The 15132-nt window shown below is 38.2% G+C and overlaps 2 protein-coding genes and 1 pseudogene across 7 annotated transcripts; 2 read left to right on the plus strand and 1 right to left on the minus strand.

The window, feature by feature from the left end:
* Positions 1-4214: 4214 nt before the first annotated feature.
* LOC104765996 (zinc finger CCCH domain-containing protein 55-like) lies at positions 4215-8052 on the plus strand. Of its 5 annotated transcripts, none has more exons than XM_087502326.1 (9): positions 4218-5821; positions 6023-6196; positions 6321-6500; positions 6615-6718; positions 6833-7078; positions 7159-7267; positions 7370-7532; positions 7620-7641; positions 7735-8052. In XM_087502326.1, the coding sequence occupies exons 1-7, from the start codon at positions 4959-4961 to the stop codon at positions 7524-7526; spliced, it is 1833 nt and encodes a 610-aa protein (XP_087358452.1). In that variant the 5' UTR covers positions 4218-4958; the 3' UTR covers positions 7527-7532; positions 7620-7641; positions 7735-8052. The 5 variants fall into 5 exon arrangements, with proteins under 5 accessions (XP_087358451.1, XP_087358452.1, XP_087358449.1 ...); XM_087502323.1 differs by having other exon boundaries at positions 4278-5821; positions 6612-6718; XM_087502325.1 differs by lacking the exon at positions 7620-7641 and having other exon boundaries at positions 4215-5821; positions 6612-6718.
* Positions 8053-8143: 91 nt separating this feature from the next.
* LOC104765998 (phosphoribosylaminoimidazole-succinocarboxamide synthase, chloroplastic-like) lies at positions 8144-11302 on the minus strand. The gene is made up of 13 exons (XM_010489794.3): positions 11164-11302; positions 10536-10898; positions 10314-10415; positions 10095-10224; positions 9896-9988; positions 9716-9804; positions 9473-9553; positions 9215-9304; positions 9001-9090; positions 8855-8905; positions 8712-8758; positions 8478-8535; positions 8144-8386 (listed from the first exon to the last, which is right to left on the minus strand). The coding sequence occupies exons 2-13, from the start codon at positions 10872-10874 to the stop codon at positions 8321-8323; spliced, it is 1236 nt and encodes a 411-aa protein (XP_010488096.1). The 5' UTR covers positions 10875-10898; positions 11164-11302; the 3' UTR covers positions 8144-8320.
* A 206-nt stretch (positions 11303-11508) lies between these two features.
* LOC104765997 (kelch repeat-containing protein At3g27220-like) lies at positions 11509-13630 on the plus strand (annotated as a pseudogene). The gene is made up of 7 exons (XR_015591239.1): positions 11509-11691; positions 11789-11980; positions 12100-12318; positions 12469-12639; positions 12752-12857; positions 12959-13165; positions 13251-13630. The product of XR_015591239.1 is annotated as a kelch repeat-containing protein At3g27220-like (transcript).
* The last annotated feature ends 1502 nt before the right edge of the window (positions 13631-15132 follow it).

Consider the following 15132-nt stretch of genomic DNA (forward strand, 5'->3'; position numbering starts at 1 on the left):
TTTGTAATACATAAACTTTTCACAAATTTTAAATGATGTACAAGACGACAAAAATTTAACATCAAATTTTGCTTTTCCAAATTATTCGAACAAGGCGCGACACGTAAAATCATCACGGACCAAACTAACTCTTCGACTTTCCACATTAAAATCAATGCACGTTTAACATCCATAAGTAGATAACACTTGTAAGCCGAAAATCGCACAAATGACTTTCGAGTGGATCCAAATATTTTGTAAAGTTCTTTTTTTGGTCGTAATAATCTATTAATATTAACTTTTCATAAATTTTAAATGATATACAAGACGACAAAAATATAACGATAAACTTTTCTTTTCCAAATTATTCGAACAAGACAAGACACATAGAACCATAGCAGAGCAAACCAACTCTTTGTCTTTCCACATTAAAATCCATGTACGTTAAACATCCATAAATAGATAGCACTTGTAAACCGAAATTGCTCAAACGACTTTCAAATGTATGGATACCCAAATATTTTGGAAAGTTCATTTTTTTTTTGTCGTTATCACCAACTTTTTTTTGTCGTAATCACTAACCTAATAACACATATTTTATTAAAATAAATATTTTAAAGAACGTATAAATTTGATTGAATTTTACAAATCATTAATCTCCTCATGCAAAAATTCAATTTAAAATTTAAAAGTAGAAATAAATAACTAATAACACCTAAGTTGAGTAAACTAGTTGAATATAAATATGCAAAGCCATGCATTCAACCTTTATCAAACCAAAGATCAAACATCCAATGGTTAAATAACTGTGTGCTTATAGATTAGCAAAAGACCAGCGACTATAAGCTATAAGTTAACATAATCGATATAAGTATAAAGGACTGGGAAATTTTGGAAAGCTTGTGTGGCACGCAATTGGAAAGACGATTAGGGTTTGGATTGTTTTAGCCATATTCTGATGATACGGGCGGATCCGTCATCAACTCTAGGTGAGTCTGCTTCCCCGGCGATGGGGTTGGCAATTTCGTCGACTGCTGCTGTGAGCCAGAGGAGTTCAGTGCAGGGAGATGAGCATTATGTATAGAAGAGTTCTGCAAGTGGGGTTGTTAAGAGTGGGGAGCAAGGGCTCTTTGAGGTCCAATTGTCTAAATTGGATGGTTTGGCTTCCGGAATCAGAGGGACTGGTTAAAAGCGGTGCAGAAGAATACTTTTACAAAACAAGATTTTGTTGTCTCAGAGGTGGATGATAAGAAACGAGTGGTGGTTCCTAGGGATGTTTTTGTGGATGCAAAGCCCATATGGGAAGACTTCTTGGTAGGGAAATTTCTAAAACACAAAGGCCACACATGTGGGCAAGATTCATATGATCGTCAACAAAATTTGGAGGCTGGGAGATACATCTTCTCTTATAGATGTTTTTGCTGTCAATGACAAAACAATTAAGTTTCGAATCCGTAGTGAAGTGATCAGCCATAAAGTTTTAAATAGAGGTATGTGGAACATTGTGGGGATACATATGCTTCTATAAAATGGACACATTTTGCGGAGGAGGCATAACCGGCAATGAAATCAATTCCTTTGTGGGTAGTTTTGAAGAATGTACCTCCCACCATGTACACTGACAAGGGTCTGGAGTTCTTGTCTAGAGCGGTGGGTAAGAAAATATGGTTGCATCCCAAAACAGAGACTTGTGTCAGTTCTGAGGAAGCTCAAATCCTAGTGGAAGTCGATTAAACTAAGGAGTTCCCTACAGAGTATCTATTCTTTGGGGAAGAGGAAGATGAGTTAGATGTGGTTGTCAAGTATTCATATCCTTGGTTACCTCCTCAGTGTAGTAGGTGTAGGAAATGGGGACACATGATCTCGGCTTGTCGTGTCGCTAAAGTAAGTAACACAAAAGTCTCTCTGGAATGCCCAAGTATGCAGAAGGAGACAGAGCTAGAACATGTGGAGAATGCTACGGTTAACAGAGTCGGCTCAAGAGAGATGGTCCAACATAACACAACACTTGCAGTTGGTGTGGTGGACACAAAAATCAGGGTATAAGTCGAGCTCTTGTAAGCAGCATTGGGAGTCTATTGATGGTGAAATATCTCTTTTGTCAAATTCTTACTATGTTCTTAGTGGGAAGGATGAGGATGATGAGAAAGAAAATGCAGTACGAAATGTGGAGAACGATGTGGAGCTGGAGACAGACGATATTCCGTCTGATACAACTATGATAGTTAATGCAGCAATGACGGCAGTAACAATTGACTGTGTTGCTGTATTGATGAAGGGTTGAGCAGTCAAAGTGTTCGCTTAACCCCTTGTTTTACAAGCGGTCAAGTAGTCACTTGTTCAGTTCAACTGGAAGATGCAGAGCATGAATTTTTTGTATCTTTTGTGTATGCGGCAACTACTGTGGAGGAGAGAAAGGGTTTGTGGGAGGATCTGAAACTTCATCATGACTCACCCATGTTTAGAAATAAACCATGGATGATCTATGGTGATTTCGATGAGATATTAGAGGGAGATGAGCACTCTGTTTATGAAGTGAACCCTATAGTGCCTCTGGGCATGAGATATTTTCAATAGTTGGTGCAATGTTGTTCACTTACTGATATGCAGGGCCATGGTCCATTATATAGTTAGTGTAATAAGAGATATTCAGGTCTTATTTGCAAGAAATTGGATAGGGTACTAGTGAATGATGCTTTGTTCACTGAGTATCAACAAGCATATGGGGTATTTGAGGATGGCGGGTGTTCTGATAATAGTCCGGGTCCAGACGGTTATACAATAGAATTTCTCAAGGAGATATGGTCGGTTGTGAAAAAAGATTTTGTTGCTTTTATTCAATCTTTTTTTTTTCACTATGGATTTCTGCCTAAGGGAGTGAACACTACCATATTAGCTCTTATACCGAAGAAAAAAGAGGTTAGAGAGATGTAAGATTACCGGCTAATAAGCTGCTGCAATATGATGTATAAGGTGATCTCTAAGATTCTCGTAAATAGACTGAAGCGGCTACTTCCACATTTTATTTCTGAAAACCAATCAGGTTTTGTTAAAGATGGACTTTGATGGAAAATGTACTCTTGGCCTCAGAGATTGTAAAGGATTATCACAAAGACACCTTAACACCGTGAAGTGCAATGCATATTGACATCTCCAGTTCAATGGACTTTGTGCTCTCCACTTTATCCATTCTGCAGTTGGCTCATGGATGTGGAGAAAATTACTGAAGTACTGCGACGTAGCTACCTATTTTGTGCGGTATGAGATACAGAATGGGAAAAATGTTTTCTTTTGGCATGATCGTTGGTCACCACTTAGACGTTTAATTGATGTTGCAGGTCAGCGGGGGTATATAGATGTGGGCATCGACTTACATGCCACTGTGGCTGCGCTAACTCATAAACAAAGGAGACATCGAGTTGACTATTTTAGCACATTGCACTTTGGAAAGGAAAACGAGATCAATACAAACAGGATTTTAGCACAAAAGAAACATGGGAGTTCATTCGGGTCCCAAAAGAAACAAAAAACTGGGCTTACAGGATATGGTTCTCGCAAGCCAAGCCAAAATACTCGCTTATAGTCTGGCAAACAATGCTCAACCGCTTGACTACAGGCGGCCGAATGCAGACTTGGCAAACAAGGGTAGACGCCTCATGTGCTCTCTGTCACGATCCGCAAGAAACCAGGACCCATCTTTTTTTTCAATGCTCATACTCGATGGAAATTTGGAAGGACTGACTTCAAAGCTCATGACGACCAACTTCAGATTGGGAGACTATTATAGCTTTCCTTACGAAAACTCCCCGCGAAAATAACACTTTGTTTTTGCTGAGATATGTGTTTCAGATTGCAGTCCATTCCCTGTGGCAGAAACGAAATAACATGCGACATGGAAAATCAATGTATTAGATTATGTAATTATAAATAATGTAATTAGATTGTGTTTATAAATTATGTAATAGATAAACTAATATTTATAATTGTTTAAATAATTTTAATTTTTCACAAATTGAGTAAATAAGACTTTGACACGTAAAATCAATGTACAATAAACTATAAAGTGTAGGGATACACAAATATCTTTGAAGAGTTATATTTCATAATTTTTTTGTATCTTAAATCTCAAACTAATTAATATGTTAGTTTAAAAGATAATTGAATCTAGGACATGTAAATAATACATCTTTTTATTAAACTTAGTTATAAATCTGGTTGAAGTTGAGTAATTTCGTAACGTGTAAATCTTATTAATTGATGAAGATTTATAAAAACATAGAAAAAAACCTAGAAGACATAATTGTATAAAACTATTTTATGTATATATAAATAAGTCACTTAATCACAACATATTTTCATAAAACTATAAAATTCAACCAATTGACAAGAAAAAAATATAACTAGAGAGAGAGAGAGTATAGAGAAGAAACCATGCATCCCATCCTTATCAAAAACCAACACAATCATGCATCCAATGGTAAATAACCTCTCGGTTGGTCAAGAAAAGATATTGTTAAACAAAATCTTAATGAAGAATTTATCTTTGTAGCCAAAAACAAATTCGATTTTAACTATAATCCCGCTCCTAGTCTCGACCAAACTTCAAAAAAAAAACCCTAAACCCGATAACACCAAAAACACCAAAAAACAGAACCCGAAAAGAAAGAACAACATTACCAAAGTAGTTTCTCCCTTTTTTTTTTTTTTTTTTTTTTTTTTTTTTTTCTTTTTTCTTATATAAATAAATCCTCATTAGAAGACAAAATCATACTCAAATCAAAATCTCCCAAAAAAAAAAAAAAAACATCACATTAAACGCTACATAAAAAAAAAAACCAAGTTTTTTGAGTAACCCACTACTAACTCTCTCTTCATAAAAACACAAAGAAGAGCCTCTTCTCCTTCTTCAATCTCTCTCTCTCTTTCTCTCTGAGAGAAAAAAAAAAAAAAAAAGTAGAGAAAATTTAAGAGTGACCATCATGGATCCGGGAGATCCTACTTCGATACTTTTCACAAAGATCAGAACTTTAGAACCCGATTTCGCATCCAAAATCATTGGTTACTTGCTTTTACAAGACTTGGGTAATAGAGATTTGATGCGTTTGGCTCTTGGACCCGACACTTTCTTACAGTCCGTTTGTCTCAAAGCTAAATCTGCTTTAGGTCTTTCTTCTTCTTCCTCTGCTTCGTCCCCATTGAACCCTATCTCCAGGCCCATTAACATCCACCGTCACTCCTTGTCTCAGTCTTCAACCGGAAACGGGTTTATGGAGTTTTCTAGAAACCCTCTGTCTCCTTCTTACACCACCCCTGGCTCACTCGGAAGTAACCCTAACATGAATTCGAGTCCGTTTCAAGCAAGTTCGTCTCTTTTTGCTTCAGATGGTGGTGCTGTTGCTGTTGCTGCTGGTGACTCTACTGGAAACGGCGATTTACTCGATGAGCAGCAACTAGGGAACTACTTGTCGTTTCTCAACGAGTCTTCTTCCAAGAACAAGGACGAATCTGTGGATCCGTTTGGTTTCTCGTCTGACAATGGTGGAGATGCGCATTTGCATAAGAGGAGTTTCTCAGCCAGTGATGCTTGCTTCGGCTCAGAGGAACCCGGATTTGGCGGCGGCGGTTACAACAGGTTCCAACCCGGTGGTTTGGGTGATGATTTTGATTCTCCTGGTGGTTTTGGCTCGCCGGATTACGTTTCTAGACAGCAAGAGGAGATGATGAGGATGAAGATGGCTCAGAGGCAGCGAATGGCCGCTGCTCAGTACTTGGCGGCTTCTGGTTCTCCAATGTCGTATGAAAAAGGTCTCAGTTTGCTCTTGCATCAGCGTAATGCGCACAGGTAACTATGAAATGAAGCTTTTTTTTTTTTTTTTTTTTTTCTTTTCTCTCAAGAATGTGTATTTGGTTGGTAAAGACTTCAGATTTAACCCCAAAAAAATGTGTTGGTTGCGGTGGATCATGTTTGAAGAAATCTTTGTGTTAGCTTATATGATATGTAAATTGATACTTTTCTTTTTTTGGTGGTGTTTTGTATTTGCAGATCAGGAGCAGGACAATTTGGGGAAGAGGGTTACTGGTATGGTAGTCCAGGCCGGCATGAAAGGGATGAGTCTATGGGAATGGGAGATAAATCTAACTCTGCATCTAAACAGATTTACTTGACATTTCCAGCTGACAGCTCCTTCACAGATGAAGATGTTTCCAATTATTTCGGGTAATGTTTCAAAAATACATTTTTTTGGTCAATGCTTTTTATGTGTTTGCATCATCAAAAGTTTGGTGGATGTCTATTAACGTAAGCCTGTCTCTGTTTAATCATGTTTCTTGTTTTCTTGTAGCAATTTTGGACCAGTGCAAGATGTTAGGATCCCCTACCAGCAGAAACGAATGTTTGGGTTTGTCACTTTTGTCCACTCTGAAACTGTGAGAATCATATTGGCCAGAGGAAATCCTCATTTCATCTGTGACTCACGTGTGCTCGTCAAACCATACAAGGAGAAGGGAAGAATCCTTGAAAAGTATGTTGAAACCTCTGTTCCTGCCTTATCTGTTTTTTTTTTTCTCTCCTTCCCACATTCTTCTTCTTTCCCATGTTTCCTTTTCTTATCATCGTTTTTATCATATAATAGCAGAAGGCAGCAGCAACAAATGCTGCAGCAGATGGAGAGAGGAAACTATTCTCCTGGTTCAAGTCCATCTGGAATGGATTCCAGGGATCTCTTTGACTGTCACCTCGGTTAGTTGAATCTTTTTCCTACGCTTGATTGGATATGGTTTCATCAAAGCTCAATCGCTTCTTTATTTTGTTTGGTATTTCTTCTAAGACCAGTCTTGTTTTGTTTGCTACCAGCACCAAGGATGTTTTCTAACACACAGGAGATGATGAGGAGAAAAGCTGAGCAGGCAGCTGACCTGCAACAAGCACTAGAATTTCAGAGGAAAAGATTTCTGAATCTGCAGTTGCCCGACATGGACAGTGAATCCTTTCTCCATCACCAGCGTGGTCTTGTTATTGGCTCCCCCGTTCATTTTGCCTCTCGTGGCAATCAAAGCTTGCTATTTCGATCAGAAAACACTAGTGAAGAAGTCATCGAAGGTTATTCTAATCCCCCTGCATGTAATTTGGCTTTATCTAACTTTTATTCACTTTCGCCCTCCTATCTATCCTCTAAGCAGGTAATGGTGATTCAGGACATTTTCAGTCTGAAGCAAATCGAGCGTTTCTGAGTGATACTGATCATAACATCAGCCAAGAACGTGGTTACAATTACCATCTCAACAACGGGTATGTCTACTAAGATAATAAAAACGGTTTCTGATCATTTTCAAGGCTTTAAGTCGTTTCTGAATGATTTACACATCCACTCTTTTATTATTTTGGCTCAAGGCAAGAGAGAAGTCTGGAGAACGCGCTGCCTGATAGCTTCTTTGCTTCCCCATCGAAGACTGGTGAAATTCAAGACCCCGAGTTTGAGAAAGAGAATTGTGCTACTCTCTCTGTTACTACAGAAAATAAGGCAGCCTCGTCAGTTCAATCAGCCTAGCAATTGGTATGTGCAAACTTTCTTCTTGATTCAGTCACATTATCGCATAACTATTGTTAACACTTGTTAATACATCTTCCTGGATCTTTCCAGGTTCGATAGAAGCAGAAAGAAAGTATGAAAAGGCATTTTAAGCCAGACTGCAACTTGAAGGTTCTCTAAAATTAAGTTGGTATTAACTACGTGGTTTTAATTTCTTTGGTTGCAGAAAAGTAGAGACTGATAAAAGAAGCAAGTAGAAGTATTTTGTCTATATGTAGAAGCTAAAGCCGGTTTTATAATATGGAACAGAAAGAAGGGTAGAATTTTACATATTTGGAAAAAGGCAGTTGTGGAATGCCAATATGCAATAGAAATTACAGCTAAGTACTAACCTCGACAAAGCATTGATAGGCAGAACTATATAGTGACTAAAACCTTCAAGTTTTAAGTTTTCCGTCTGTTCATCGATAATTGTTACCTTTCTACTGGGTTATAATCCTGGTTCTGAACATCAGTTGTCAATATAGATGAATGTCTTTGTCTTTGTTTTGTTCGTTTTCATATGATCTTTTTTCTTCGTTGATACAAACTATATATATAATATTATATTAATTAACCAAGCCTTATGTCAAGAATGAAAGCAAATGGATTCTTTTAGGGTTCGGTCAATTAATTTTATTCATTTGTAAGACTGCTCTTTAAACTTAAGCTGTCTTTAATTTCAAAACAATTACGACAACAATCGGAAACAATAATGCAACAAGAAACAGGTTTATGCTCTCTGCATCCTTGGCTAAGGTTATAATCAAATATCAAAGTTGACGGAGAGATGAAAGTGCTTGGCTTGTGTTTCTTGAGATTCGGTCATGTATCGGTTCCTGTCAACAAAGCTATAGATCAATACACTTGAAACTCTGATTAAACGTGGTTGATACAAAGTAGAGATTTTGGGATTGATCGGGATCATACCTGAGTCGGAACAATGTCAATTCTTGATCCAGTGATAGTTTCATACAAGAAGATGTACCTGCCATCATCACGGTTCCTTGCATCAGTTTTTTTAATACCAAAACTACTAGCAAAAATTAACGTAGTTCAGTGAACGTCCGATCTTACAAAGCATGTACACACAATGTTTCTTTTCATATTGAAAACATGTAATAGAACAATCCTCTAGTAAAATTTATAGATCAAAATACATACCGCCAAGCTAATTCAGTCACGAGTTCTGCTGGAGCAGCAGGCAGGACCTGAAAATTACCGACGATGGAGACACCAAGAATTTTAGCAGGGTTCTCAGATAGAGTAGGAAAAATGAAAATTACATTGTGAAGATGTAAGCATACCTTGTCCTCGTACGGATTGCAGTTCTCTTTGAACCATAATCTTAGGAACTCCTATTTGAAAATAAAAAACAGAGAACGTGTGAGTGAACAAAGTACTACAACCCAATGAAACCTGACTGAGAGCAAAAACAGGCAAAATCACTAACCTTATCAACATTTTCAGGCTCCAGGCCTTTTTGGAAGCGCTCTTCATATGAGCCTGCAAGCCAGTATCTGCTGGAATCGGGTGTATGAATCTATGAACAATGTGTACAAGTGGATGATGATTTTAATCAGTGATTGTGGCAGTTGTGCAGATATGTCTTCAACTATGCATTCGAAGAGAGACAGACATGGAAATAAAGAGAAAAGATAACAGACCTCATCAATCAATAAGATTGAGCCATCACTACTTCTTCCAAACTCGTACTTTGTGTCTACCAGTATCAGTCCATGTTCCTTGGCAACACGCTAATGCAAGCATGATATAATTAAAATCTATTAGACCTTCCAACAAAGCACAACATTTCAATATCGAAGCTAGCAAAATATATCAAGAAACTGATATCTTGTGGTCTGCAATTTAGAGATTATTAATCACTATAGTCTATGGCTTTCGATGGAGGAGTTGTAACTAACCTGCCCAAACTCAAACAAGCTCAAAGCTTTCATACTTGCTTCATCAAATTCAGCTTGAGTCATGAATCCACCTTCAACTATCTGCAAGAATCATCTGAAGAATTAGAAGAAACACAGAACAACACAATTGTGGCTTATATATTCTTGTCTTACAGCTAAGCAGATCACAGAAAGAGCAACCTAATGACTCAAAAAACTTATTTTATGGTTTATATAAACATTTACTGTAACAGGTTAATAGACCTCATTTGAAGAGATGGGCACATCATGATCCGCAGCCTTAGTTGTTGGTGTAAGTATATTAGCAGGAAGCTTCTCGTTTTTTACTAATCCTGCATAACTTAGTAATCAGCATATGAATGATCTTCTAAGATGCACTTAAAGAAGAAGACAACTAATAAATGGCAATAAAAGAAACCGTACCATCTGAGAGCTCATTCCCACAATAGTTCCGAACACCTTTATTGTACACCGTCCATAAAGACGTGTCAGTACTTCCAGTCACATATCCTCGAACTACAAATAACAAACATAAGAGAACAGCTTAGAACTAAAGCAAATAGAGGCTGCATAGGGAAGCGTCTGACAAGGTACTCTATATCTAGATCCAACACGCACTAACCAACAAACTCTATGGGAAAAACAGCGCATTTCTTTGCGATAACAACATTTTTATCAGGAGAGGAAACAATTGCATTTGGAGTTATATGCTGTGTGTTATTGAACCACCACAAACTTGTCTCGTTAAGAACCTGAAAGTTAACCACCACAAACTTATTATTCATTGCAGTTTGTTCCATTATTCAGCAACACTGTGGAGCTTTGAATATAGAGGACAAACCTGGCCTTTGAAGGGAATTGAAGCAAGATTTCTGTCGAATGCACTCAACCGATCAGTTGTAATAAGAACCAGATAATCACCAGCATCATAAATATCTCTGACCTACAATATCAATTTTACTATCTTGATCAGTTCTCAATTCCTAAAATCGACAATTGTGTTGGTCTAGCACAAGCTTGGTCTTTTCAGAAAGATATGAAACAAAAAGGAAACATTGCTAACCTTTCCCCTGATTCTAGATTTCAGACCAGGAACAGTCGTTAGAAGATTCGTCTCAGAGAGACAATTAGAAAGCGAGTCTCTGATTGTGCCAAGAACCTCTCCTTTCCGGTTACTCGTGACTAAATCGTCAAGCGACAGTTGTGATCGTTCCTCCTGCTGGTTTTGAGCCTTCCCCTGGCAAGACATAACCAATGAACAAGGTTTTGGGTATTTCCTGAACTCCGGTGATGTTCTAAGGAACGAGACTGATGCAAAAGCTGGGTTTTTAACAGACACTGTCCTAGTCACGCTGTGGGGTGTTCTCAACGGATTTAGAGTTGACCTCACACACTGAGCCATTCCAGAAACAGACACTTAAAACCCCTGCACCAAAAAAAACCACAAAATCTTAAAAAATTATACGATTTTGAACTCCATTTCAGAAGCAGCCAGCCAGCCTTACAAAGGCATAACAAGAAGATAGGAAGGATTCTAAACGAAACCCATAAATTCAGGATTATAGTCCAAAATAAACTCTCGAAAGGAAGAAGAGCAGATAACATATAAGCGAAACGAGTAACACCACAGCTAACACAAACACCGTGAAAATATGAGAACCGAACATGTGAGAAAGGAAGAAAGCCAAAACCTTTGACCAAATAAGCTAAAGCCGGAGCGCGACGGAATCAGTTCTGACAAACAGAGAGACAATAGAAGCCGGCGGCGATAAGTAGGGAGAAACACAGAGCTCGGAATTTGCGTTTGCGTTTAAAACCTGAATGTTATTTATTTTATTTTATTTTTCACAAGAGAGAGAGAGAGAGAGAGAGAAGAAACAAAAACACGGCTTTGCCCTCTCGGGGATCAAGATCCGTCACCTCTGCAACCTCCGAACACCAAAATTTGTATTTTTTTTTAAACCAAAAGGTTAAACCTTTGCTTGAAGTTTGTGAAACCCTCGAAGGGAGATAGATGCCAATTTAGAGAGAGAGATATGGCGAGGCAAGCTGGGAAGCAGAATTGCGGGAGGGTTGTGTTAGTTTCATGCCTCGCGCTTTTAGCTGCGGGACTTGTTGGAGACTTCCTTTGGGCTTCTTCTCATCCTTTCTCCTCGGTTGGGATGTCTCTTCCCTCCTCTTTTACCACCGTGATCGGACAACTCCCTCCTAATTCCAATGTAAATGCTGTCTCTTGTTCATGTAATTGGATCTCAAAACATAAGATAATTAGGCTCAGTTTCTCACTTCTTGCGTCTGCTTTTGGTGCTTTTTCAGGGAAGCAATACTGAGAAGAAGAAGAACGATAAAGTTAGGGAAAGAAAGCTTTCTGCAACGTTTCAAGATTTAGCTGCTCCTGAACTTAAATGGGGGAAGATGTCAGCTGCTCCTGTGCCTCGTCTAGATGGAGCTGCAATTCAGATTAGGAATTTTCTATATGTGTTTGCTGGATACGGCACCATTGATATTGTAAGCCTCTTATATATCCTTCTTTAAAGAAAAAAAGAAAAAGAGATCTTTGATCAGTAGTATTTGGTGGTTTCTGACCTATGATGAGCTGTCTATTTCTTTGTGTCTTCGACATTCAGGTACATTCCCATGTTGATATATACAATTTCGTAGATAACACATGGGGAGGAAGATTTGATATGCCAAAAGAGATGGCACATTCACATTTAGGGATGGTAACGGATGGTAGATACATCTACATTGTCACTGGTCAATATGGTCCTCAATTTAGCTAAAACTTTTGTGCTTGACACTGATACAAATTCGTGGAGTGACTTCCTTCCTTTACCAGTTCCTAGGTAAGGATGATTACATGCCATTCCTACAGATGATGTTGGGGTTTGAGAAATGGCGGTTTAACTCGTTTTGATATCATTTTGCTGCTTAAAGATCTTCTGCGATGCTAAATGATTGAGAGGAACTGAGTGACAAAGTTTGTCTACATTCAGGTATGCTCCAGCTACTCAGCTTTGGAGAGGTAGACTCCACGTGATGGGTGGAAGCAAGGAGAATCGGCATACACCAGGGGTTGAACACTGGAGTATAGCAGTAAAAGATGGGAAAGCATTGGAAAAAGAGTGGAGAAGTGAAATTCCAATCCCTCGTGGAGGACCTCACAGGTTCTCTGTTGAAGTCTGTTGTACTTGTAGTTAATCCTTATAGCTACTTGCCTACTTCATACACCTTCCTCCGTTTTAATTTGAGTTTTGACTGTTCTTGTGTGACTTATAGAGCATGCGTAGTAGTGGATGACCGGCTTTTTGTCATTGGAGGTCAAGAAGGTGATTTCATGGCTAAACCAGGATCTCCCATCTTCAAATGCTCACGACGTATGGAGGTATCCAATAATAGACTACATGTTTGATTAAATATTCATGACTCCTCAAGTGTTGCAATTTATGAACATCATGTGTCCTTTTTTCACCTTGGTGGTTTTAGGTTGTATTCAGTGACGTCTACATGCTGGATGAGGAAATGAAGTGGAAAGTTATGCCATCAATGCCAAAACCGGATCCCCATATTGAATTTGCTTGGAAAGTTGTTAACAACTCCATTGTAATCGTTGGAGGCACTACAGAGAAGCATCCTGAAACCAAAAAGATGGTCCTTGTTGGTGAAATCTTCCAGTTCAACCTGAATACAATGGTAAAAAACCCAGTGACATTCATGCTTAAAACCTCTCTATCCTATTAAAAAGTGTAAACAGTAGCTGGAATTATGTTCTCTGCAGAAATGGTATGTGATTGGAAAGTTGCCATACCGTGTGAAGACTACACTGGTAGGGTATTGGGAGGGGCAGTTATACTTCACCTCGGGGCAACGAGACAAAGGGCCAGATGATCCTGCACCGCGTAAGGTGATTGCGGAGATGTGGAGAACCAAACTGATACTGGATCCATGAAGAGAGACAAAAAAAATCAACTCCCTTTTGTTACAGCATTCTTTTTAAGTTAGTATTTTTTTGAGCATAATTCATCCCACTACACAAACAGTTGCTGTACCTTATCTTCTATATGTTGATGGAGCATTTGTATATTGTAAACAAAATCTTTAGAAACGACACCCATTATGGTGTGAGAATTATGAATGAGGAAAAGTTTTAGGTCCAAACTTGTCGTCAGTTGTGTTCCAAGTTTTGTTCAAAGCAAGAAGGTTCTTTGGAGTAGTAGGCAAAGGGGAAGAGAACCAGAGCCACTGATTGAGAGTTTATATATATATATATATAGTATTGCTACTTTATATAATTGTTTTCCAAAATATTTCCAATTTTTCTCCTCGCAGCCCTGATAATAAAGTTATTACTACTAAAGTATTCAGCCCTAATCTTTTTAGAAACAGTCGTTTTCTATCCATGTAATTGATATGTCGTTTTCTTTTTTATAATTTATGTTCGTTCTCTATCCATGTATTGATATTTAACAACACTATAGTGGTCTTGGAAGCGGGCTAGGTAGCTATTCTGTTTTTTTTTATATAAAACCAAAAAGAGACCAGTGACGACACATACTTTTGTGATATATCTTGAATGATTTACTTTTTGCAAATTGGAAGGTTTTGAAACTACGTATCTTCGACAAAAGAAGAATTGCTGATACATTTCTACGAACAAGGAACAAAAATAATGGAAAAACCGAACAAGGAAGCACGAATGACAAAAGAGAGGAAGCAATTTTATTCTTCCCAAATACTTGTTTCTGGACGTCTTCCCTCTTTCTTTGTTTTCTTCCCAAATTCCAACTCTAGAGAAAACACATGGAATTTATTTTCTCACTAATATTTGTTTCTCCTTTTTTGCCATTTTGGTCCCAGATTTGTTCTCTCTCTAGTCTTATACTCACACAAGACGACTGAATTTGTTCGCATTTTGTCCAGCTTCTCTTGCAGTCCTTGTCTGTTGCAAAGTGTTTTCCACCCGGCCTTTCACTGTGTTTTTGATCTTTTCACTTACTCTTTTACCGAGGCTTTTTGATATGATCATGAGACCATCCAAGACGATCCTTGAATCTTGCTCACCACGAACGAAGTCAAAGGTCAACTATTCCAGCCAAACTTCTATTTGGGATACATTCTTACCTCATCTAGAGCATATCTCGAGGTGGAATCAGTCCAATCAGAGTTCAGATGAAGGAGTTATTCATTTTACAACTCAGGTGAACTCATGGCTACGCGATTTGGACCTACGAGTATTCAAAAGAGGATTCCGACCAATTCAAACGGATTCAAGGTATGAACCAAACTGTTCTGAAATCTTAATCCATTCCATAACCACGGGGAATTGGAATCACATTAATATCAGTTCATATGTGAAAGATATGGATATTTCGAGTCAGTGGATCTATCTCAGTCCTAGTTTTGCGTTTGAGGAAAAGATCGTGTTACACAGGCCAACTCAGAAACAGTTCCGGTACGAAACCACTTGGAGGATGTTAATGGATCTCTTATGTTTCCAACAAGCTCAGAAAGAGAAGATTTGGCCCACAGAATACAATAATACACTTCATTTGCCAAAGGAGGTCAATCTAGTTCTTCACCTAAAGAGTTTTAGGTCCAATTGGTTTAGGAGCTTCTAGAATTGTGTTTGGCAATCAGGAGTTGTTTCTATTAAATCCAAG

Source organism: Camelina sativa, chromosome 19 (genome assembly GCF_030686135.1).
Source record: "Camelina sativa cultivar CO46 ecotype springtype chromosome 19, ASM3068613v1".
NCBI lineage: Eukaryota > Viridiplantae > Streptophyta > Magnoliopsida > Brassicales > Brassicaceae > Camelina > Camelina sativa.

Bases quoted from the DNA above. Each gene is read 5' to 3' on its own strand.
- LOC104765996 (XM_087502325.1), top strand. From the start codon at position 4,959: ATGGATCCGGGAGATCCTACTTCGATACTTTTCACAAAGATCAGAACT. The intron at 5,822-6,022 runs GTAACTATGAAA...TTGTATTTGCAG, and splicing joins CATCAGCGTAATGCGCACAG to ATCAGGAGCAGGACAATTTG. The intron at 7,079-7,158 runs GTTATTCTAATC...TCCTCTAAGCAG, and splicing joins TAGTGAAGAAGTCATCGAAG to GTAATGGTGATTCAGGACAT.
- LOC104765998 (XM_010489794.3), bottom strand. From the start codon at position 10,874: ATGGCTCAGTGTGTGAGGTCAACTCTAAATCCGTTGAGAACACCCCAC. The intron at 9,091-9,214 runs GTCTGTTATCTT...CATTGTTCATAG, and splicing joins CAATCTTATTGATTGATGAG to ATTCATACACCCGATTCCAG. The intron at 8,536-8,711 runs GTATGTATTTTG...TGATGATGGCAG, and splicing joins GTGACTGAATTAGCTTGGCG to GTACATCTTCTTGTATGAAA.